At 45.2% G+C, this 26,076-nt stretch overlaps 1 protein-coding gene across 1 annotated transcript in view; it reads right to left on the reverse strand.

Moving 5' to 3' along the window:
- Positions 1-607: 607 nt before the first annotated feature.
- The window catches only part of LOC137570330 (fucolectin-like), a 52,815-nt gene continuing 27,346 nt past the window's right edge, over positions 608-26,076 (reverse strand). The window contains exons 3-4 of the mRNA XM_068278975.1: positions 17,541-17,835; positions 608-869 (exon numbers count right to left, since the gene is read on the reverse strand). Of these exons, the coding sequence (XP_068135076.1) occupies positions 692-869; positions 17,541-17,835 (473 nt within the window). The 3' untranslated portion in view covers positions 608-691. The remainder of the gene's footprint in view (positions 870-17,540; positions 17,836-26,076) is intronic.

Here is a 26,076-nt window from a genome sequence, read left to right on the forward strand (position 1 = left end):
TTCATTCAGTAATATTGTGATAACTCTTAAGGTAATCATGATAATCATATTATTTAAAGTGTCACTCTAGCACACTAGTCTGATTACATGAATGCGGTTCTTATAGCCACGTGAGAATACAAAGGATATACCATATGATTAATAATAAATCTTAACAAATTCTTTCCACAGGACGGCGTTGCAGGAAGTGACGTCAGTGGAAGAGGTGAGTGATCCCCGCCGCTCTCTTAATAGTAGCGGATGCTACTTAACTTTTTAAAGCTGGAGGGGAGCCGAGGTCGGGGGACCCAGGTGAAGGAGGGGAGGGTCCATCCCCCCTCCCCGCCGCTAGGCCCAATACTCCCTTCCTGCCCGATATCCCTCCAGCTCTGCTGCCCCCCACGGCTCGGGTCCCCATAGACTTCAATAGGGTTCAGTGTTCGGCCGAATATACCGAACATCTGGACAATGTTCGCCCGAGCTAATCGATTGAAATGAAATGTGTACACACTTTTAATTATGATTGGCCAAAAATATGGTATGTACATTAACCATGGAAACTATCCGTACACTTTACTTATCTACTTATGCAATTAATGAATTATAAAAATAGGACAGAGGCACTGGCTGCAGCCATAAGGTTATTTATTTATTTTATGATAGTTAACATTTGCAGGCCACAGTCTAGCCTGGGCCACCTCATGTTTCTCTTTCAAAAGCTTCTATCCCAGCAAAATTTGTTATTAACAGGAACTCCGAAGATCTGAATTTCACAGAAAGTGACAACACCATTTTTTCCAGGCAAGGCCACGTTCACGTATCGTCCCTGCATCCCATTACAGTGGAAGGTTTCTGTAGCTCCACCTGATGTGGATGTTATTTTGGCACATCTAAAGAAAAGCAAGAACATGAAGAAAATCAAAATAAATAAGAGGGAAAGCAGTGCATAGAATGTGATGCAGAGTACGCAGCAGTATCCAACATGTGGAACTTTTCTATAAAAACGGCTTATATCTCTTCATATGATCACTATTACTATAGCTATAAACTGACAATGGTTTGTAAATAGGTCACTCTTTTAACCCTTGCTTACCCACAGTTCATACTTATTGAGTGCTATAATCACAGTTATCGTATCATTTTTATCAGGCTCATGATTTATTGTCCATATTAACCACACTGGTTTTTATAATTTCTCCTGTTTTTTTGCAAACTTTTGTACCTATGTTTTGTATATGAACGAACTGGATATTGTTGGTGATTTTTTTTTTTTTTTAACAATTTAAAGATATATTTCATGTGTGTAATTTTTGTACTACTAGTGTTTGTATACCTGTTCTTAGCCCTCTGTCCTATGATCCCTTTCTTCCCCATTTCTCTTTCTCCACTGATTGCCTGATGAAGCGGGAATTTGCCAGTAAAACGCGTTGCATACTGGATCTACAATTAAATGTCATTTTTTATGATTAAAATAATGAATCCTTGTCTGTTTTTTTCGTGAGGGAGATAAGTCCACCAACTTCCCCCTTTTAAACCGTTTATATATGTTTTGTGTGCATTTTTGTGTGCAGGATCTTGCAAAGATTTTTATCTGTTATCTGTTATCTGTTTTTACTCTTTTTTGGTGCCTCTGTTAAAAGCATTTGCATTTAACATGTAGAACAGAGATGGGAGTGGATCTATAAGGTTCACAAACATCTGGGCAGCATTTTGTAAGCTTTGAGCTCAGAGCTGGTCCCTATTTTATTAATAATATATATATTATTTGTTGTTTTTACAATGAGCATACATTCAATGTAATGTTATGTTACATGCAACTATGAAATATGGACACAAAGATTAGTAAAATAAAAAGTAGCATGTTTCACAAAACTAAAGAAAGTAATGCCTGATGCATCAGTTCATAGATCCCAATTTCCTCCTCAGCAACCTCTAATGTCTGCTCACTCCAGCCCCTCCCCTCTCCTTTCTCATCTGAAGCCATGATAGGTTATTAGTCTGCAGGAAGGTGTGGCTTCTGCTGATACAGCAATCACCTACCCCCTTCCTTCTAATTTCATTAGAGTGGGAGTATTTCAGGCTGAATGGGTGTGGGCAGGTACAGTAGCTGTCAGATCAACAAAACTTTTCTTTAAAGAGACTCTGTAACAAAATTTCAGCCTCATTTCTTCTATCCTATAAGTTCATATACCTGTTCTAATGTGGTCTGAATTACTGCAGCCTATTCTACTGTCTATGTAATATATCTAATCTTCTTTGTCAAGATTTGTCAAACCAAGGAGGAATGGGCTGCATCTGTTATAATGAATATAAGTTATGCATGCCCCCTATGTGTTCTTTGTTTAGGCTACATACACACTTGAGATAAAAGTCTTTGGAAAAGGGAAGATCACAGACCAATGTTACCCCCTTCCGTGTAGTATGAGAGCCATACTCTACACAGTCTATTCTATTGAGCTGAACTCCCCATCAGATAAAATTCTTTGCAAGTTGCTGCACACAAAGATGCTGTACACATTCAAAAGATCATTATCTGCAAAAGATCTGTTCCTGCAAAAGATCCATTCCTGCAAAATGCATTCATAGTCTATGATATCTGCAGATCCTCATACACACCTTGTTTAACAGACATTCATCTACAGATCAGACAATCATCTGCAGATCTGAAGATCCATCCTGGTGGATCTGATCTGAAGATGAATGACTGTGAAACAAGGTGTGTATGATGATCTGCAGATATCATAGACTATGAATGCATTTTGCAGGGACAGATCTTTTGCAGGAACAGATCTTTTGCAGATACTGATTTAACACTTTTGAATGTGTACAGCATCCTTGTGTGCAGGATCTTGCAAAGATTTTTATCTGATTGGGAGTTCAGCTCAATAGAATAGACTGTGTAGAGTATGCTCTCATACTACATGGAAGGTGGTAAATTGGTCTGATATCTTTCAGAAATCTTTCAAGTGTGTACACACCATTACTCCTCACTCTCTGCTTGTCAGCTTGTCTGTGATGCAGTTTGTGAGCCTGAGGGAGGAGGGAGATGCCTGTCACATGCTGAGAAACTGAGGGGGAGGGAGATGGGAGATGCCTGTCACATGCTGAGAAACTGTGAGAATCCCAGACTGGAGTGCATATAATTCACTATGTAATAAAAACTTGTAGTATACTGCAACATGATATATATACATATATATATATACACATATATACACATATATATATATACATACATACATACATACACACATATATATATATATATATACACATATATATATATATACACACAGATATATATATATATATATATATATATATATATATATATATATATATATATATATATATATATATATATATATATATATATATATATATATATACACACATATATATATACATATATCTATACACACACATATATATATATATATATATATATATATAAATATATACAGTGGTGTGAAAAACTATTTGCCCCCTTCCTGATTTCTTATTCTTATGCATGTTTGTCACACTTAAATGTTTCTGCTCATCAAAAACCGTTAACTATTAGTCAAAGATAATATAATTGAACACAAAATGCAGTTTTAAATGATGGTTTTTATTATTTAGTGAGAAAAAAAACTCAAAACCTACATGGCCATGTGTGAAAAAGAAATTGCCCCCTGAACCTAATAACTGGTTGGGCCACCCTTAGCAGCAATAACTGCAATCACGCGTTTGCGATAACTTGCAACAAGTCTTTTACAGCGCAATGGAGGAATTTTGGCCCACTCATCTTTGCAGAATTGTTGTAATTCAGCTTTATTTGAGGGTTTTCTAGCATGAACCGCCTTTTTAAGGTCATGCCACAACATCTCAATAGGATTCAGGTCAGGACTTTGACTAGGCCACTCCAAAGTCTTCATTTTGTTTTTCTTCAGCCATTCAGAGGTGGATTTGCTGGTGTGTTTTGGGTCATTGTCCTGCTGCAGCACCCAAGATCGCTTCAGCTTGAGTTGACGAACAGATGGCCGGACATTCTCCTTCAGGATTTTTTGGTAGACAGTAGAATTCATGGTTCCATCTATCACAGCAAGCCTTCCAGGTCCTGAAGCAGCAAAACAACCCCAGGCCATCACACTACCACCACCATATTTTACTGTTGGTATGATGTTCTTTTGCTGAAATGCTGTGTTACTTCAACGCCAGATGTAACGGGACACGCATCTTCCAAAAAGTTCAACTTTTGTCTCGTCGGTCCACAAGGTATTTTCCCAAAAGTCTTGGCAATCATTGAGATGTTTTTTTTAGCAAAATTGAGACGAGCCTTAATGTTCTTTTTGCTTAAAAGTGGTTTGCGCCTTGGATATCTGCCATGCAGGCCGTTTTTGCCCAGTCTCTTTCTTATGGTGGAGTCGTGAACACTGACCTTAATTGAGGCAAGTGAGGCCTGCAGTTCTTTAGATGTTGTCCTGGGGTCTTTTGTGGCCTCTCGGATGAGTTTTCTCTGCGCTCTTGGGGTAATTTTGGTCGGCCGGCCACTCCTGGGAAGGTTCATCACTGTTCCATGTTTTTGCCATTTGTGGATAATGGCTCTCACTGTGGTTCGCTGGAGTCCCAAAGCTTTAGAAATTACTTTATAACCTTTACCAGACTGATAGATCTCAATTACAGTACTTTTGTTCTCATTTGTTCCTGAATTTCTTTGGATCTTGGCATGATGTCTAGCTTTTGAGGTTCTTTTGGTCTACTTCTCTGTGTCAGATAGCTCCTATTTAAGTGATTTCTTGATTGAAACAGGTGTGGCAGTAATCAGGCCTGGGGGTGACTACAGAAATTGAACTCAGGTGTGATAAACCACAGTTAAGTTATTTTTTAACCAGGGGGGCAATCACTTTTTCACACAGGGCCATGTAGATTTGGAGTTTTTTTTCTCACTAAATAATAAAAACAATCATTTAAAGCTGCATTTTGTGTTCAATTATGTTATCTTTGACTAATAGTTAACGGTTTTTGATGAGCAGAAACATTTAAGTGTGACAAACATGCAAAAGAATAAGAAATCAGGAAGGGGGCAAATAGTTTTTCACACCACTGTACATACTAGCCGACCCGCGGCATAGCATACGCCGCATAAGGTGGGAATTGGGCACAGCGGCTGTCTCCCTCACCTGGGTCTCCCATGTGCGCTCCCCCTCCAGCTTAAGCTCAGAAGGACCCCCCTCCCTCATCTGGGTCCCCCATCTGCGCTCCCCCTCCAGCTTAAGCTTAGAAGGACCCCCCCTCCCTTACCTGGGTCCCCCATGTGCGCTCCCCCTCCAACTTAAGCTCAGCAGAACCCCCCCTCCCTCACCTGGGTCCCCCATGTGCGCTTCCCCTCCAGCTTAAGCTCATCGGGAACCCCCCCCCCCTCACCTGGGTCCTCCATATGCGTTCCCCCTCTAGCTTAAGCTCAGCAGGACCCCTCCACCTCCCTCACCTGGGTCCCCCATGTGCGCTTCCCCTCCAGCTTAAGCTCAGCAGCAGCCGCCGCTATTATTAAGAGGCAGCAGGTGGGGATGACTCACTTCTTCCGCGTTCCAGCGTGTGTTCCACTGTTGTGACTTCCTGCAATGCCGCCCACTATATTGTAAGTGGATGGCATTGCAGGAAGTGACAACAGTGGAACGCACGCTGGAACGCGGAAGAGGTGGGTCATCCCTGCTTACTGCCTCTTACTAATAGCAGCGGCTGCTGCTGAACTTAAGCTAGAGGGGGAGCGAAGATGGGGGACCCAAGTGAGGGAGGGGGGGTCCAATCCTCCTCCCTGCCGCTGTGCCCAATATCCCCTTCCTGCCCGCTACCCCCTCCAGCTCAGTGGCAAGTCTAGGACCGCCCCTGGGGGCAGGGCGCTACTTAATAATAATAAAAATCCAAGCATTTATATAGCGCTTTTCTCCTGTCAGACTCAAAGCGCTCAAGAGCTGCAGCCACTGGGACGGGCTCAGGAAGTCACCCTGCAGTGTTAGGAAGTCTTGCCTTGAACTCCTTACTGAATAGGTACTGACCCTAGACAGGATTCGAACCCTGGTCTCCCATATCAAAGGCAAAGGCCCTTAACCAGGACTCTATTCAGCCACTTCTACTCTTCTTCTTGCTTGGACCGGCCCTGGGGGCAGGGTGCTACTTCTTCTTCTTGCTTGAAGGTTGAGGCGCTTACTCTATTATATATATAGATGTCGGTGTATATACAGTGTATATATATATATATATATATATATATATATATATATATATATATATATATATATATATATATATATATATATATATATATATACACACATACATATATATATATATATACACACATACATATATATATATATATATATATATATATATATATATATACACACACACACACACACACACACACAGTATATACACAAACATCACTTCCTGGTTAGCAGCCATGTTTTTTCTTTGTAAACGCTGCCTAAAACTGGTGATTACAAGCCGGGATCGCAGCGGGGAGCGGCGGAAATGGCACCTGAGGGATCTAGGAAATCACATTGGTATGTTTTTTCATTGTACAAATCGGACAATACAGATTCTCTTTAGTGTCTAATTCATTTAAAAATACAAAACATATGCATGAACTGGATACTTTTCCACCTTATCTGTATTCCAGAACAGACAACAGCTGGCTAGCTTGGGTTTCTTTTAACCTAACCCTAACCTCCTTCCTTAACCTCCTTGGCGGTAATCCCGAACGTAGTTCGGGGTAAGCCGCCGGAGGGTGCCGCTCAGGCCCTGCTGGGCCGATTTGTTTAATTTTTTTTTTGCTGGACGCAGCTAGCACTTTGCTAGCTGCGCCAGCACCCCGATCGCCGCCGCCGCGCGCCCGATCGCCGCTATCCGGTGCGGCGCGCGCCCCCCCCCCCCTCCAGACCCCGTGCGCTGCCTGGCCAATCAGTGCCAGGCAGCGCCGAGGGGTGGCCCGGGACTCCCAATGCTTGGCGGGTGACGTCATCCCGCCCGTCGCCATGGCGACGGGGGAAGCCCTCCAGGAAATCCCGTTCTTTGAACGGGATTTCCTGATCGGAGATCGCCGAAGGCGATCGAAGAGGGCGGGGGGATGCCGCTGAGCAGCGGCTATCATGTAGCGAGCCCTGGGCTCGCTACATGATATAGGGGAAAAAAATTTAAAAAAAACTGCTGCGCTCCCTCCTGGCAAATTTTTTTATAACGCCAGGAGGGTTAATGTGAAACTCTTCTTAATACATGATCCAAGCATCCCCTAGTTAACCTTTACTCCTTCCTGGTGCTTAACCCCCTCCCCCCTCCCCCCTCTCCCATCCCTCCCCTTAGCCAACCTCCACTTCAGGACTGCCCTTAGTAAAATGAACTTCCCTTATATGAAAGCTAAGTTTCTGACACATAGTAGATTTGTACTACAGCATTCTCGCACATTCTCAGCTAACACCTTCTGGAGTGAATTAGGAGTGTTGGTGATTGGCTCCTGATCACCTGATCACTAGGATTGCATAATTATCACATTTTCTCTTTTAAAATCTTAATTTCCACCTCTATTTAGTGCCCCTGCAGTGTACCTAAAAATAAAACATCTACATCATTTTGACATTTCTGGATAGAAATCATATGGAACAATCCATTTCTAAAAGTCTTACTGCTGCAAATCAAAATATTTACATATTTTTGGTGGAAAAATGTAGAAAATTCATGTTTTTCATGTTTTCATTTTTTAAGTATAGTTTGTCTTAAAAATAAATAAATACAGATTTATTGTAGTTAACTAGTATCAAAAGAAAGCCCTATTTGTCCTGAAAAAAAAAAGAAGTCTACATGTGTTTGGGTAGACTAAAAATTGCTTGCGATCTTTTAACTTTCGCAAATGCACTGCAGAAGTTAGAAAATTGACTTGGTCCTTAACCACCCTGGCGTTCTGATTAAATCGCCAGGGTGGCTGCGGGAGGGTTTTTTTTAAATAAAAAAAAAACTATTTCATGCAGCCAACTGAAAGTTGGCTGCATGAAAGCCCACTAGAGGGCGCTCCGGAGGCGATCTTCCGATCGCCTCCGGCGCCCAGAATAAACAAGGAAGGCCGCAATGAGCGGCCTTCCTTGTTTTGCTTATATCGTCGCCATAGCGACGATCGGAGTGACGTCATCGACGTCAGCCGACGTCGTGACGTCAGCCGCCTCCGATCCAGCCCTTAGCGCTGGCCGGAACTTTTTGTTCCGGCTACGCTGGGCTCAGGCGGCTGGGGGGACCCTCTTTCGCCGCTGCTCGCGGCGAATCGCCGCAGAGCGGCGGCGATCAGGCAGCACACGCGGCTGGCAAAGTGCCGGCTGCGTGTGCTGCTTTTTATTTCATTAAAATCGGCCCAGCAGGGCCTGAGCGGCAGCCGCTGGCGGTGTTGGACGAGCTGAGCTCGTCCAGACCGCTCAGCTGGTTAACCATTTAAGCTGCCCGGACGTGATCCTCACGTCCGGGCGGCTGCTCTGCTGCAGTGCCGTGAATCGGTGCACTCCCGTGCGCGATCGTGGGCGCGTCCCCGTGCCGTTCCCACTCACTGATCTAATTCCCCAGCAGAAAAACTGACGGTCTCTTAGCAGAGGCCACGGTCTTTATATAAAAAAAAAAGTTTTCTGTCCACCTTATGCTTCTGGGAAGCGGGAAGGACATAAAAAAAACCTCAATGTGGCCATCTTGTGGCCAAATAGTAAAACTACATCTACATATATTTTTCAAGGCAATTTACACACATTATAACTTTTAAAATTAACTGTTTATTTCCCACACCAAAAAAATACCCAATTAAAATTTTTAATGGAAAAATAAAATACAATAAAAAAAAAATCCGAAATAGTTACCTAAGGGACTGACATTTTTAAATATGCATGTGAAGGGGGTATACTATAAACATTTTTTTAATTATAAGCTTTTAAAAATACTAGTGATGGACGCATAACTGAAAAAATGTACCTTTATTTCCAAATAAATAATTGGTGCCATACATTGTGATAGGGACAAAATTTAAATGGTGTAATAACCGAGACTAACGGGCAAATAAAATACGTAGGTTTTAATTATGGTAGCATGTATTATTTTAAAGCTATAATGGCTGAAAACTAATAATGATTTTTTTCCATTTAGTTCGTAAGATTCCTGTTAAAATGCATTTATAAAAAAATAATTCTTAGCAAAATGTACCACCCAAAGAAAGCCTAATTAGTGGCAGAAAAAAAGATATAGATCAATAAATTGTGATAAGTAGTGATAAAGTTATTAGCGAATGAATGGGAGGTGAAAATTGCTCTGATGCATAAGGTGAAAAATCCCTGCGGGCTGAAATAGTTAAAGGACACCCGAGGTAAAATAATCTAATGAAATAAACAATTGTATATATCCTCCTTCTCCTAAAAATGACTTTTTAAGATATTCCACATTTATTTTATATTTAAATCTACTTTTTAAATTTGTACTGATTTATTGTTTTTGCTCAATGACATATTCATTGAAGTATACCAGAGATAAAATCTATGAACTATTGATCCTTTTTATCTCTTTCCTGCTCTCAGAAGCCATTTTCTGCTAGGAAAGTGTTTTATAATTGTAATTTCTTGTTAGTGAGGGTTACACTGTAGTCTGACCCAGTCCTGAAAACAATTTAAACCATATAAATTCATATAATGCAATCAAGAACAACAATTGTGGTGGATGTAATGCATGCGAAGAAGCAATTGACCAATGTACGCCTTCATTTAGTTACAATGTGGAATTAATATTCCTCTTCTCCCTCCTCCTCCCCCACCTATCTCTGCTGCTCTCTGGAATGCCCGCTCAGTCTGCAACAAACTTCCTTTCATCCATGACCTTTTCAATCCCAACGCCTTCACCTTCTTTGGGGTCACAAAAACATGGCTGACGCCTTCTGACACGGTCTCACCTGCCGCCCTCTCTTATGGGGGATTCCACTTTAGTCACATGCCTAGAAGTGGGAATAAACATGGCGGTGGTGTGGGCATTTTTTTCTCTGATAGATGCTCCTTCAAGCCGCTCACCCCCATTCCTTCTCTTTCTCTACCTTCCTTTGAAGTCCATGCAGTCTGTCTATACTCTCCCTCTAACCTCCAGATCGCAATAATCTACCGCCCTCCTGGCCCTGCTTCCTTCTTCCTAAATCACTTCTCTGCATGGCTCCTCCAGTTCCTGTCCTCCGATATCCCTACCATCATTATGGGCGACTTTAACATTCATGTTGACACCAACAATTCTGCCGCCACTAAACTTCTGTCAATTACTTCCTCCTACGGCCTGTCTCAGTGGTCCACTGCTCCAACTCACTCTAATGGTCATACACTTGACCTCATATTCACTCGTCTCTGTTCTATCACGGATTTCACTAATACTCCTCTCCCGCTCTCTGATCATAACTTACTAAACTTCTCTCTCTCCTCCTCTCTTCCTACCACCCTGCCTCAAGCACGCTCATATACACGCAGGAACTACCACAACATAGACATGCAATCTGTCTCTGATGCCTTGGCACCTCTCCTCACACAACCATTCACTGACCCTGACTCAGCAGCTGCACACTATCACAGCTCAATCACGCAAGTCATGGATGCAATCGCACCCCTCACCAATGTCCACCCAAACCGTGTCAGTCGTCAACCCTGGCTGACCAAAGCTACTAAACAGCTAAAGGGGTGCTCTAGGGCAGCTGAACGCCATTGGAGAAAAACTAATACTAATGAAGATTTCATTACTTACAAAAAAGAGTTGAACAAGTTTAAAACCGCTCTCTCTTCTGCAAAACAATCATACTTCTCCTCCCTCATATCCTTCCACTTGCACAATCCAAAGCGCCTGTTCAGTACTTTCAACTCCCTTCTCCATCCACCCCCTCCTCCTCCTTCTTCATGCTTATCAGCTGAAGAATTTGCAACATACTTTACAGATAATAAAATTGCCAAAATCCGTAGTGTGTTTTCCATGCAGACATCAAACTCCATCTCCACTCCTCTTGTTGACTGCTCTCTTTCCAGTTTCTCTCCACTCTCCGAACATTCGCTCTCTTCCCTTATCTCCAAATCCCATCTAACCACCTGTTCTTTGGATCCTATCCTATCACATCTCATTCCACATCCCTCATCCCTGCCCTAACATCGCTGTTTAACCTATCCCTCTCCACTGGAATTTTTCCATCCTCACTCAAGAGGGCTGTTGTAACACCACTACTTAAAAAACCATCTCTAGACCCCACCGGACTTGCTAACTACAGCCCAGTGTCACTTCTCCCATTTGCATCTAAATTACTCGAACGCCACATTCATGCTGAACTAAGTCAGTATTTATCTGCAAATTCCTTGCTTGATCAGTTCCAGTCTGGCTTCCGGCCAAACCACTCGACAGAAACAGCCCTCACCAAAGTAGCTAATGATCTCCTCACAGCTAAATCCAAAGGCTATTATTCCATACTCATCCTTCTAGATTTGTCATCAGCTTTCGACACTGTCGACCACACTCTACTCCTACAGATCCTTTCATCTATAGGAATAAAGGACCTCGCTCTCTCCTGGATATCTTCTGACCTTTCTTGAAGGCCTTTCACTGTTTCTTATTCAGATCAGGCCTCCTCTTCACATCCTCTGCCTGTAGGGGTACCTCAAGGCTCTGTCCTCGGTCCCCTCCTCTTCTCCATATACATGCACGGTCTTGGTAACTTAATCAACTCATTTGGTTTTCAATACCACCTATATGCAGATGATACACAACTGTACCTCTCGGCCCCAGACCTTAACTCCCTCCTCACACGGGTTCCCGACTGCCTGTCCGCTATTTCCTCTTTCATGTCCTCTCGCTTAAAACTTAATATGAATAAAACTGAACTAATAGTCTTTCCACCATCCCTGTCCACCTCTTTGCCTGATATTACAATAAATGTTAACACCACGTCTATAACTTCAGTTCCCAAAGCACGGTGCTTAGGGGTAATATTTGATTCTTCTCTCTCATTTACTCCTCACATTAACTCCCTAACCAGCTCCTGCCATCTCCAACTCAAAAACATAGCATGTATCTGACCTTTTCTCTCCCATGACACAACCAAAATGTTAGTACATGCTCTTATTATATATCGATTGGACTATTGCAATATATTGCTTGGTGGACTTCCAACTAAAAGACCAGCACCACTCAATTCTGTACTGAACTCTGCTGCTCGACTTATTCATCTCTCCTCTCACTCTTCCTCTGCTGCTCCTCTCTGTCACGCTCTTCACTGGCTACTAATTAACAAGAGGATTCAGTTCAAACTCTTAACCCTAACCTACAAAGCTCTCCACAATCTCTCTCCCCTGTACATCTCCTCACTAGTCTCCAGATACCAACCCAACCGCAATCTCAGATCTGCACACGAGCTTCTTTTATTCTCTTCTACAATTACCTCCTCACATTCACGTGTACAAGACTTCTCACGTGCCTCACCCCTCCTCTGGAATGCCCTTCCACAACACATCCGTCACTCTCCCACCTTTGAAATCTTTAAACGCTCCCTCAAAACCCACCTTTTCCGACAAGCATATTCTCTAGCTTAGGCCATGCACCCACTAAATTACCTAATTACGCACTGCCTGTACATATACTGTATACTTCCCCCACCTCTTGTTTCCACCCCATTCCTTTAGATTGTAAGCTCGCAAGGGCAGGGCTCTCACCCTTTTGTGTCATGGAATGTTATTAATTTAATTGCTTGCACTCTGTTAGACATTTATACATTTTAGTCATCATGTTAAATTTGCTATTGTAATCAGCAATTCTGTATTTTGTATCAGTATTCATATTTGATGTATATTATTGTCTGTATCATTATGTATCCCTTGTTTGTTTTCTTACATTGTACAGCGCCACGGAATATGTTGGCGCTTTATAAATAAATGATAATAAGAATAATAAGAATAAGAATAATAATAAACATGTTCGCTTCTATGAGGTGGCTCATGGAAAGAGGCCCAGTTGCCTGTCAAAAGGATGGCTGAAGTGTCTGAGGTGCATGCATTGAGACCCTTGTGCAGCACGAAGCAGAAGGAAAGCTACAGTATGTATCTATTACCTGTTAAATGAGTAGATATTCTCTGCTAGTTGTTTGTGAAACCTGATATCAACCATCCAACAGCCCCTCACAAGCAGGCAGGTGTGAACAGCTGATCTGGCGCCGTGCTTGAACTGTGGTCCGTGTCTGCAGAGTGTTGTGCGCCGGGTCTCTGCACCCACTGCTTGCTGGGAAAAGTCATACCCACTGTCAGGCCTAAACAGCGATACTTGGCTGCAGCTGAAAGCAGGGGCGTTGCTAGCCCCAAAGGTCAGTGACATGTGCCCCGGATCTATTCTGAGGTGCTTAGGATGTCCCCCAGGCAGAGTCAGCTGTGGTACCCCAATAGCGGGCATGATGGGAGCTGTGGTGCATCAGTCAGTGGCATGCTGGGTGCTGTGGTGCCATGCTGGGTGCTGTGATGCTTTTATGGAGGCATGCAGGGAACCGTAGTTCTTTTATGGGGGCATGCTGCATGCCTCCCAATTTTTTGAGATAGGAAAATGGGACACTTAAGCCACACCCCTACCATGCCCCTAGTCACATATGTTATAAAACAAAATGTTTTTCTTATGAAATCTTTATGGTATGCGTGGCTAGGGGGGTGCCATCCCTAGTCACGCATACCATAAAGATTTCATAAAAACAATATGTTGTTTAATAATTAAGACCACACTGGTCCTTTCTATCCTGGTTAATTTTCCTTCATATTAAAATATGAAAATAAGATCTACAATGGCTTGCAAAAGTATTCGGCCCCCTTGAAGTATTCCACATTTTGTCATATTACTGCCACAAACTTGAATCAATTTTATTGGAATTCCACGTGAAAGACCAATACAAAGTGGTGTACACTAGTGTTGGGCGAACAGTGTTCGCCACTGTTCGGGTTCTGCAGAACATCACCCTGTTTGGGTGATGTTCGAGTTCGGCCGAACACCTGATGGTGTTCGGCCTTTTAAGTTCGGGTTCGCCCCGAACTACTAAATGGCCGCGAACAGGGCCGAACAGGGCCCCTGTTCGGCCAAACAGGGCCCTGTTCGGCCGAATACTGCCCCCCTATGGGGTCGCAGGCATAAGGGGGGAGCATGCCCCGATCGCGGGGGGGGGGTCGGAAATTCCCCCCACCCCCTCCGCTAGCGCTCCCCCCTCTGCCCGCTTCCCCATACAAAAGTTTAATGAAGTAAAACAGTACCGGTCCGGTGCGGTGGTAGTGGCTGGGTGGCTGGCAGTGGGCGGCACTGTTTAGTGAGTGACTGAGGAGGAGGAGTCCGGTGAGTGACGCGTTGAGGGAGGCCGGGCAGCGGGCGGTTCAGCAGTAGTACCGTACTACTGCTGAACCGCCCGCTGCCCGGCCTCCCTCAACGCGTCACTCTCCGGACTCCTCCTCCTCAGTCACTCACTAAACAGTGCCGCCCACTGCCAGCCACCCAGCCACTACCACCGCACCGGACCGGTACTGTTTTACTTCATTAAACTTTTGTATGGGGAAGCGGGCAGAGGGGGGAGCGCTAGCGGAGGGGGTGGGGGGAATTTCCGACCCCCCCCCCCCCGCGATCGGGGCATGCTCCCCCCTTATGCCTGCGACCCCATAGGGGGGCAGTATTCGGCCGAACAGGGCCCTGTTCGGCCGAACAGGGGCCCTGTTCGGCCCTGTTCGCGGCCATTTAGTAGTTCGGGGCGAACCCGAACTTAAAAGGCCGAACACCATCAGGTGTTCGGCCGAACTCGAACATCACCCAAACAGTCCGGTGAGTGACGCGTTGAGGGAGGCCGGGCAGCGGGCGGTTCAGCAGTAGTACCGTACTACTGCTGAACCGCCCGCTGCCCGGCCTCCCTCAACGCGTCACTCTCCGGACTCCTCCTCCTCAGTCACTCACTAAACAGTGCCGCCCACTGCCAGCCACCCAGCCACTACCACCGCACCGGACCGGTACTGTTTTACTTCATTAAACTTTTGTATGGGGAAGCGGGCAGAGGGGGGAGCGCTAGCGGAGGGGGTGGGGGGAATTTCCGACCCCCCCGAGATCGAGGCATGCTCCCCCCTTATGCCTGCGACCCCATAGGGCCCCCAAAAGTGGGATGTTCGGGGAGTTCGGGGTTCGGCCCGAACATGCCGAACATCGCGGCCATGTTCGGCGAACTTTCCCGAACCCGAACATCCAGGTGTTCGCCCAACACTAGTGTACACGTGAGAAGTGGAGCAAAAATCATACATTATTCCAAACATTTTTTTACAAATCAATAACTGCAAAGTGGGGTGTGCATAATTATTCAGCCCCCTGAGTCAATACTTTGTAGAACCACCTTTTGCTACAATTACAGCTGCCAGTCTTTTAGGGTATGTCTCTATCAGCTTTGCACATCTAGAGACTGAAATCCTTGCCAATTCTTTTTTGCAAAACAGCTCCAGCTCAGTCAGATTAGATGGACAGCATTTGTGAACAGCAGTTTTCAGATCTTGCCACAGATTCCTGATTGGATTTAGATCTGGACTTTGACTGGGCCAGTCTAATACATGGATATGTTCTGTTTTAAACCATGCCATTGTTGCCCTGGCTTTATGTTTAGGGTCGTTGTCCTGCTGGAAGGTGAACCTCCGCCCCAGTCTCAAGTCTTTTGCAGACTCCAAAAAGTTTTCTTCCAAGATTGCCCTGTTTTTGGCTCCATCCATCTTCCCATCAACTCTGACCAGCTTCCCTGTCCCTGCTGAAGAGAAGCACCCCCACGGCATGATATTGCCACCACCATATTTAACAGTGGGGAGGGTGTGTTCTGAGTCATGTGCAGAGTTAGTTTTCCGCCACACATAGCGTTTTGCATTTTGGCCAAAAAGTTCCATTTTGGTCTCATCTGACCAGAGCACCTTCTTCCACATGTTTGCTGTGTCCCTCACATGGCTTGTAGCAAACTGCAAGCGGGACTTCTTTTGCTTTTCTGTTAACAATGACTTTCTTCTTGCCACGCTTCCATAAAGGCCAACTTTGTACAGTACATGACTAATAGTTGTCCTATGGACAGATTCCCCCACCTGAGCTGTAGATCTCTGCAGCTCGTCCAGAGTCACCATGGGCCTCCCGACTGCATTTCTGATCAGCGATCTCCTTGTTCGGCCTGTGAGTTTAGGTGGACGGCCTTGTCTTGGTAGGTTTACAGATGTGCCATACTCCTTCCATTTCTGAATGATCACTTGAACAGTGCTCTGCGGCATGTTCAAGGCTTTGGAAATCTTTTTATAGCCTAAACCTGCTTTAAATTTCTCAGTAACTTTATCCCTGACCTGTCTGGTGTGTTCTTTGGACTTCACGGTGTTGTTGCTCCCAATATTCTCTTAGACAACGTCTCAGGCCGTCACAGAGCACCTGTATTTGTACTGACATTAGATTACACACAGGTGCACTCTATTTAGTCATTAGCACTCATCAGGCAATGTCTATGGGCAACTGACTGCACTCAGACCAAAGGGGGCTGAATATTTACGCACACCCCACTTTGCAGTTATTTATTTGTAAAATATTTTTGGAATCATGTATGGTTTTCATTCCACTTCTCACATGTACACCACTTTGTATTGGTCCTTCATGTGGAATTCCAATAAAATTGATTCATGTTTGTGGCAGTAATGTGACAAAATGTGGAAAACTTCAAGGGGGCCGAATACTTTTGCAAGCCACTGTATTTCAATTGAAAGGATGGGAATAAAGTTTAGAGTCAATTAAACATTGTTTTTAAGTAGAAAAATACATATATTTAAACAGATCTGTAGATGAGTCCTGAAAGAGGGACAAATGAAATAGAAAGAGGGACAGCGGTACAGGGTTCCCAAAGAGGGACTAAAAAGAGGGACAGTTGGGAGCGATGATGCTGGGGGTTGTAGTGCCTGAATAGGAGGCCCGTGGGAGCATGAGAGGGGGTCCAGTAGAAGGTCAGGGAATGGTATATGGGGAACTGCCAGATAACCTGGTGGCAGGCCAGCCCGCTCAGCAGAAAGCAACTGGGAGCAGGCAACTGGTATTGCTTAAAAGGAAATAAACATTTTTTTTGTATTAATGGAGAGGGGAGCTTCATCCAATATTTTGCTGTGCAGGCCTACTTAGACCGCTGTTAAATTCATGTAAATGTGGCTCCACCCATGACCACACCCACATTATGGTGCAGGGCCACACCCATTTTTTGTCTGGAGTACCCAAAAGTGCCTCGGATCTCTTAGGATACTAGCAACACCCCTGGCTGAAAGACTTAAGGGAGACCGGTGAAAGAGGCCGCCACGTACTTATCTACTGTATCTGTTAACGTGATCTGGATCAGATTGCATGCATCTTGGAACTGGACCAGTCAGAAGAGACAGGGAAGTGCATTTCATTGGCTCAATTTCAAGCTACATCCAATTCGCATTTTATTTGCATGCATGCTGTAGCGATTTACTTCTCGATCTCTAGCTACACCCACAAAATATATCCAAACCCACCTTGCATTATTATTCCCGTTGTTAGCCAGGGAGTCACCGATAAGAATCTCAGCTCCGGAGAAGCTACTACAACAGCCCTTTCTGTGAGTGATGGTTATGCGGGATATTGTGTGGCTCTCCAGTAAATCTACTCTCCACCAAGGATAATCTTCAATATCTGTGGTGACACATGAAGCATGAGAGAAGGTGGAATCCTGATTCCCGTCTATTGCATTTATGGCAGCAGATAGCGGGCCATCCGGTATGTAGGTGGATGACATGGTTGCACGGCCTCTAAGGGCGACATTCTCCTCCTCTGCAATGAAATATGAAAAGACAGAATCAGACAAGTGAATTCCTTATATACTTATACAATACATTTTAGTGAAGGTCACCAGTAAATGTATCCTGCTTATTTTGTTTCTTCTTCTGCATAGGCTTCAATTCCCATGCATTAAAACATTAAGCATTACCGCATTGTAACGATTGCGGAATAGTTTCCGTGGTCAGCGCACAAGACGTGCGCTGACACAGCGGAAATCCTCCACAAGCGTATAATTAAGGTAGAACCCAGGTTAAGTGCTATGCACCTGTAGAGGGCAATTCCCACCGGCAGATGGAGCTGTGGAGTGCAGACGAGCACAGCCTCTGCACGGCCACAGATGCCAGATAAAGGCAAAGTAGGGCACGATAGCCCTCTAAGAGAGAGAGCACAGAGACAGACCAAATGTGTGTCCACCAAACTAGTCGCCACCCAGCGACGGCGAACACACATCAGCAGAAACAAAGTATGAACGCAATCGTGAGAGAGGCGATTGCCATAAGTGACACAAGACCGAATTAAGACAGAGCACAAGAGTAGCAAAGGCACAGCAAACAACAATAAGAAGATAAAGAAAATAACAAACGCTAGCTAAACGCAAACACCGCACTCTTTCGCAACAGTGAACGCGTTTACGGTGCGGTCTCCGCACGATAAGCGCAACAGAGACAAGCACGCCACCCTGACTAACCAATGACACACAACACAAAACAGAGAACGCGAACGCTTGCTTAACGGTTACCTCACCGAGCCTACAGCAAGCGTTCGTACAAGACAGGACAGAGAGAAGGAGCAGCCAGCAGCAACCGCAGCTCTGGCCTACACTCCCAGACAGCGTTCAGAAGGAACCACCGCTGTTACCGCTTGAGCGAGTGCTATCCAGACAGACAAACCAACAGAAACAGGAATAGGTCAGATAAGATCCACCGCTCTTCCGCCAGAGCGAGTGCGATCCGGGTTCAGGGACAGGACAGGAAGGATCCACTGCTCTTTCCACCAGAGCAAGTGGGAACTATGCAATGGGGAGAAAATGAAATGGTCGCGCATCTAACCAAGATGCACCTGATAGATACTCACTGCATAGGGCTAATAAGCCTCTCAAAGGCACAAGTGTGCTCATTGCAGTGGAACAGGTGCATTAAGAACTAATGTATCTCACAATACAAACAATGGAAGCAAATCCATGCGTTACACATTATCCGGGGACCTTACCCTTCTCTTATTGAGAGAGACATCTGTTCCACGCTGCAGAGCATGTTAGCAGGGACGGCTCGTGCAGCCTTCTCTCGGGGTCCCCACCCTATCTAAGTTTAAAATCACCCAACATTATGGAAACATGCTAGCAACGTTGACTTGGGAGCAGCAGGCCATATAAAGGGGAAGGGGTGTGGTGTGGGCGGCGCCCCAGGAACTCTCACTGCCTGGGGACACCGCCCACAACCACAACCCAACCCAAAGTGAAAGAAATACAATACTATGCAATGGGGAGAAAATGAAATGGTCGCGCATCTAACCAAGATGCACCTGATAGATACTCACTGCATAGGGCTAAAAAGCCTCTCAAAGGCACAAGTGTGCTCATTGCAGTGAAACAGGTGCATTAAGAACTAATGCATCTCACGAGAGTGAGAGAGTTCCTGGGGCGCCGCCCACACCGCACCCCTTCCCCTTTAAATGGCCTGCTGCTCCCAAGTCAACGTTGCTAGCATGTTCCTATAATGTTGGGTGATTTTAAACTTAGATAGGGTGGGGACCCCGAGAGAAGGCTGCACGAGCCGTCCCTGCTAACATGCTCTGCAGCGTGGAACAGATGTCTCTCTCAATAAGAGAAGGGTAAGGTTCCCGGATAATGTGTAACGCATGGATTTGCTTCCATTGTTTGTATTGTGAGATGCATTAGTTCTTAATGCACCTGTTTCACTGCAATGAGCACAGTTGTGCCTTTGAGAGGCTTTTTAGCCCTATGCAGTGAGTATCTATCAGGTGCATCTTGGTTAGATGCGCGACCATTTCATTTTCTCCCCATTGCAGAGCAAGTGTGAACCAAGTACAGAAACAGAGGTAGCCAGTAGCAACCGCTGCTCCAGCATACACTCCAAGAATATAGATCAGAAGGATCCACAGCCGCTACCGCTAGAGGCTAGTGCAATCCAGACAGATGGAGCAGCCAGCAGCAACCGCAGCCCTGGCCTACACTCCCAGACAGACAGAACGACTTCCTGTCGACCGCCGCTGGCGACAGGACAAATCGCAGCAGAGAGACAAAACAGGCAAAACAGATAATGCAAACTAACTGCACTAGAGGAGCTGCCTAGTGCAGTCCCGAGGAATACTCTAAGATAAACTTTAACAAACAAACAGGGCTGACACTCTAGGAGAGTTCATCAGTAACAAACCATGAAAATGACCAGCAAAGGATTCTGGGAAAACCTGGCTTTTATACTGCCAGCCTTCAAAGGAGGCAGCTAGGCGATTTGCATAACAAATGTATGCAAATCCCTCAGCAGCAGAGCAGGTCTGAAACTTGCAAAGAAAAGACAGGTCTCTCTTCCAGAGACCTGCAGCCCATGGACTAGAGGAATGGTCAAACAGCTGTCTAAGCGGATCATTACAGTACCCCCCCCCCCCCCCCCCTCTAGGGACGGATTCCAGACGTCTCTCAAAACTAGAGTTTCCAAAAAAACTCTAACTCAAGACTCATGAAGGTCGGGACAGCCCGACAAGGCCCAATTCCAGAGTCAGTCCACCCGAAACCGACCTCATCGGAAGCAGAAGCCACCAAAACATGCCCATCAGTACTACAAGTCTCAGCGTAACACCCATCAGGACTGTGAATGCCAGAGAAGAAGCCATCGACACCCTCCAGACAATACCCACCACCTTCCAGGGAGCGTCCAAAAATACCAAACCTGCCACAATACCTGTTCGAAGTGTCGCTTTCAACACAAAAGCCACTGTTGATCCTATCCAGGGTACCAAGCAAAATTTCTCCTGGAATCTCCCAGAACCCTTTGAAGCTCCGCAGAGATCCTAAGAGGCCAGAACGCTCACCAGGCTCACATGGAGAACTACCAAGAACCCCTATGGAACCTATGATTATTCCGGATTTAGAATTACCAGGACACCCATCAAGATCAGGACTCTCAGGGACCACTTCTGGGCATGCAAGCAGGCAGGCAATATCAGAACATGTCTCCACCGAGGAAGCATCTGAGCATGCTGGTAACCGAGGCACACTTGGGCTTTCTAGGTCACAGAGCACATCGGGGTACACTAGCACAGGAGAAACCTCAGGACATGTCGGGGAACTGCCAACCTCAGAGTCCGACACGACAAGACCAAAACCAGGACCGGGCAAAGAATCATCACGAGTAGAGGTCACAGGTACTGTTCTTTCAAAAGAAGACTCGGACTCAGAATCAGAAGTTTCTGTGACTGTAATATCATGTAAACAAAACTCATCATTGACTACACATGAGTGAAGCTCCCTAAGAGCTGCAAAGGTAGTCAGCACAATTGCAACGCCCACTGAAGTGGGCAAAACCTCAGACGGATCTGGGGGGCAGGAGGCATCTCCTAGAAGTTCTGCACCCTTTAGGAGGGACTTGGAAACCTCCACAACATCAAACAAGACCAAGTGTCATTTTCCAAGTTTTCTGACAAGGATTCTGAACTATCCATGTTACAGGGCTGAACATTGAATACCTCCTGCGGACAGGGCAGATGTCCCAGGAATGGTTCTACCATATGCTGAGACTGAATTTTAATCATCAAGACAAGGATACACAGGAATATCTAGTGAAACTAGCTCTGATTTTCTGAGTTTTGTTTCACTGCAGGCAGAATCCTCCATAGCAGTCAAACCAGACTGCAATTCTGAAATGGCAGGACAGCAGATGCAATTAGCTGCAATACCTAGAGGAGCCTCTGGGCTCCCTGCAGGAGGTTCATTTCAAGGTAATCTTAACTCATCCAGAGTACAGGGTGGAAAATCATTACTCTCTGTCATGATCGCTGCTGCAGCAGGTACTGCTGGCAGTAGTAGTGCTGCAGCTCAGGCAGTTCTGACCTCTTTTCATGCAAGCTGCATAGCTTTGTCTGCCTTTCCCTGCTGTCAGCTTGTGACTGATTATCATTCACCTGTGTGGGACTCTGCATGTCTGCTCCCATTGGATGACCTCAGTATAAAGATCTGCTTCCTGCAGGACTCCTCGGGTTATCATAACTTCAGTTTAAGCCTGTCTTGCTGTTGCTTTAGCCCCAGATCGTGTTTCTTGTTCTAAAGATACTTTGCTGGTCTTGCATCATATATTGGTTAATTGCCAATATATATGCATACCAGCACCTTTGTTATTTTCCTTGTATTCGTGTTACGTTGATACATCAGTGTCGCTGATGTATACGTACACGAACTGTTTATATCCTGTGTTCAGTTAGTCAGCTTTCCAGCACGTTTTGGTAGTTTGCGCGTATCGTGATCACCCGTGCTGAGTTAGTCTTCCTGCTCCTGGTTCTGTTTGTGGATTGTGTTCATCTCTGCGTAGAGATAGCGAATCCTTCTGAATCCTGTTCTGTTACCGTTTGTAGATTGTGTTCATCTCTGCGAAGAGATAGCGAATCCTTCTGAGTCCTGTTCCCTGTATTGTTCCTGTCCTAGTCAGTATTCCTGCTTATGTCATATGTCGGTTCATTGCCGATATATACATATGTTAGTCAGACGTTACAAATAGTTTCATTGATAGCTGTAATTGTAATACGCTAGGAAAACATACTTATTGTATATTTGTCTGTGTTACGTTCATCTATCTTGATCCTGCTATTTCCTGACTATCCTGTCCTGTCTTTGTGAGGCACGCCATCGCTGCAACGCATTGGCTGCCTCATTCCAGTCTGTCTTGTTGTGGACGCTTGCACTCACTAAGTAGCGGCTAGCTAGCAAGCGTTCATTCTGTCTACCTGTCCTGATCTCCTCAGTTCTGGTTTATGCGCTCAGCGCTACCTTGCGCTGAGACGTTATCGCGAAAGTATTGTTTGTGGCTGTCGGATCTGCACCGGCTCTGTGTGCCACAATCTCCTATTGGAGTCAGTCCTCCCCTCCACTATACTAGGGATATCCTGATTCCCTGTGCTAGTGTGTGTACCTCCTCCACGTCAGCTCATGCGTTGCATGCTGACTGAGGGGAATACACCACCAAGCCTAACACTCTCCTCAGTATCTGATTCGCAAAACCAAAGCGCTGTCTCACCCCTAGACTCGGCTAACAATGTCGAATCCGAAGAGACAGAATGCAAAATTGGCGAATCCAAGGCCGCTTTAGGTTGCGAAACTGACGCTTCCAAAGCGCAAGCCTCCCCAATCCGTGGAGCGGACTGCAAGGTGTTCAAAAGGTTACTTTTGAGGCTGCATGGTTTAGGAATTTTCCCCATAGCAGGATCATCCGAAAAACAGGCATCAAATCGCACAGATTCAAACTCCAAACAAACAGAATAGAATCTATCAGAATTAACACAGGTGTCCACAAACGAGGCACACCCATTCATTTCAGGCCGCACAGTGTTTAGACTCACTTGCTTTACCCCAGAAAGGCAGGAATAATCATGTGACAACTGTGTCTCTTTATCGGAATCAATTGGTTGGTGTGTGTGCAACTCATCCAAAATCGTCTGCCACACACAATCACCGGATCCACAAAACACTCGTCACACTCATCCGAATCAATCAAAATGTACATAGAATCGAGACAATCAATCAGAATATCTTCACTTTTTGCGATGTAAAAAATCGCAAAAGGCCTTCCAATCAAACTCCAATTCCTCCATCAACGCTCCCAACTCCCATGGAGCAAATGGAGGTTCAAACAACCCTGTATCAAGGTAAGATTCACATGGGCTGGGATCAGGAACATGCACGGATTTTTTAACTGCTTTAATATAATGTATGATCCTACCTATAATAGGATCCACATATGCCTTTGCCTTAGGCAATGAAATCTGAAGCAAATCGAACATTCCCTCTACCCTGGGAATTTCGGTTTGGCTGGTCATTCTGTAACGATTGCGGAATAGTTTCTGTGGTCAGCACACAAGACGCGTGCTGACACAGCGGAAATCCTCCACAAGCGTATAATTAGGGTAGAACCCAGGTTAGGTGCTATGCACCTGTAGAGGGCAATTCCCACTGGCAGATGGAGCAGTGGAGTGCAGACGAGCATAGCCTCTGCACGGCCACAGATGCCAGGTGGGAATTGTACAGATAAAGGCAAAGTAGGGCACGATAGCCCTCTAAGAGAGAGAGCACAGAGACAGACCAAATGTGTGTCCACCAAACTAGTCGCCACCCAGCGACGGCGAACACACATCAGCAGAAACAAAGTATGAACGCAATCGTGAGAGAGGCGATTGCCATAAGTGACACAAGACCGAATCAAGACAGAGCACAAGAGTAGCAAAGGCACAGCAAACAACAATAAGAAGATAAAGAAAATAACAAACGCTAGCTAAACACGAACACCGCACTCATTCGCAACAGCGAACGCGTTTACGCCGCGGTCTCCGCACGATAAGCGCAACAGAGACAAGCACGCCACCCTGACTAACCAATGACACACAACACGAAACAGAGAACGCGAACGCTTGCTTAACGGTTACCTCACCGAGCCTACAGCAAGCGTTCGTACAAGACAGGACAGAGAGAAGGAGCAGCCAGCAACAACTGCAGCTCTGGCCTACACTCCCAGACAGCGTTCAGAAGGAACCACCGCTGTTACCGCTAGAGTGAGTGCGATCCAGACAGACAAACCAACAGAAACAGGAATAGGTCAGATAAGATCCACCGCTCTTCCGCCAGAGCGAGTGCGATCCGGGTTCAGGGACAGGACAGGAAGGATTCACTGCTCTTTCCGCCAGAGCAAGTGTGAACCAAGTACAGAAACAGAGGTAGCCAGTAGCAACTGCTGCTCCAGCTTACACTCCAGGAACATAGATCAGAAGGATCCACAGCCGCTACCGCTAGAGGCTAGTGTGATCCAAGCAAGACAGACAGATGAGGTAGCCAGTAGCAACCGCTGCTCCAGCTTACACTCCAGGAACATAGATCAGAAGAATCCACAGCCGCTACCGCTAGAGGCTAGTGCAATCCAGACAGATGGAGCAGCCAGCAGCAACCGCAGCCCTGGCCTACACTCCCAGACAGACAGAACGACTTCCTGTCGACCGCCGCTGGCGGCAGGACAATCTCAGCAGAGAAAAAAAACCAGGCAAAACAGATAATGCAACCTAACTGCACTAGAGGAGCTGCCTAGTGCAGTCCCGAGGAATACTCTAAGATAAACTTTAACAAACAAACAGGGCTGACACTCTAGGAGAGTTCATCAGTAACAAACCATGAAAATGACCAGCAAAGGATTCTGGGAAAACCTGGCTTTTATACTGCCAGCCTTCAAAGGAGGCAGCTAGGTGATTTGCATAACAAATGTATGCAAATCCCTCAGCAGCAGAGCAGGTCTGAAACTTGCAAAGAAAAGACAGGTCTCTCTTCCAGAGACCTGCAGCCCACGGACTAGAGGAATGGTCAAACAGCTGTCTGCCTGTGCAGCCAGCTAAGCGGATCATTACGCGCATAATGCAGAAGACAGCTGATTTTACTGAATATGCAGTCAAATGTCAATAAACTAAGGCTATTACCGCATGGAAGAATAAAATGAACAACCAGTAAATAAATTACTGATCAGTGAGGTAAATTACTGACCGGTAAGGCAAATTACTGACCAATGAGGTAAATTATTGACTAGTGAAGTAAATTACTGCCAGTGAGTTAAATTACTGACTAGTGCAGTAAATTTCTGACCAGTGAGGTAAATTACTGATCAGTGAGGTAAATTACTGATCAGTGAGGTAAATTACTGACCAGTGAGGTAAATTATTGACTAGTGAAGTAAATCAATGACCAGCGAGGTAAATTACTGACCAGTGAGGTAAATTACTGACCAGTGAGGTAAATTACTGACCAGTGAGGTAAATTACTGACCAGTGAAGTAAATTAATGACCAGTGAGGTAAATTACTGACCAGTGAGGTAAATTACTGACCAGTGAGGTAAATTACTGACCAGTGAGGTAAATTATTGACCAGCGAGGTAAATTACTGCCTTGTGCAGGAAATACCTCGATAAATGTCAATCCTCTAAGATTAGAGCATTCAGTAAAACAAGTGAGATGATCGGCATTTTATCTCCAGC

Source organism: Hyperolius riggenbachi, chromosome 4, assembly GCF_040937935.1.
Source record: "Hyperolius riggenbachi isolate aHypRig1 chromosome 4, aHypRig1.pri, whole genome shotgun sequence".
Classification (NCBI taxonomy): Eukaryota; Metazoa; Chordata; class Amphibia; order Anura; family Hyperoliidae; genus Hyperolius; species Hyperolius riggenbachi.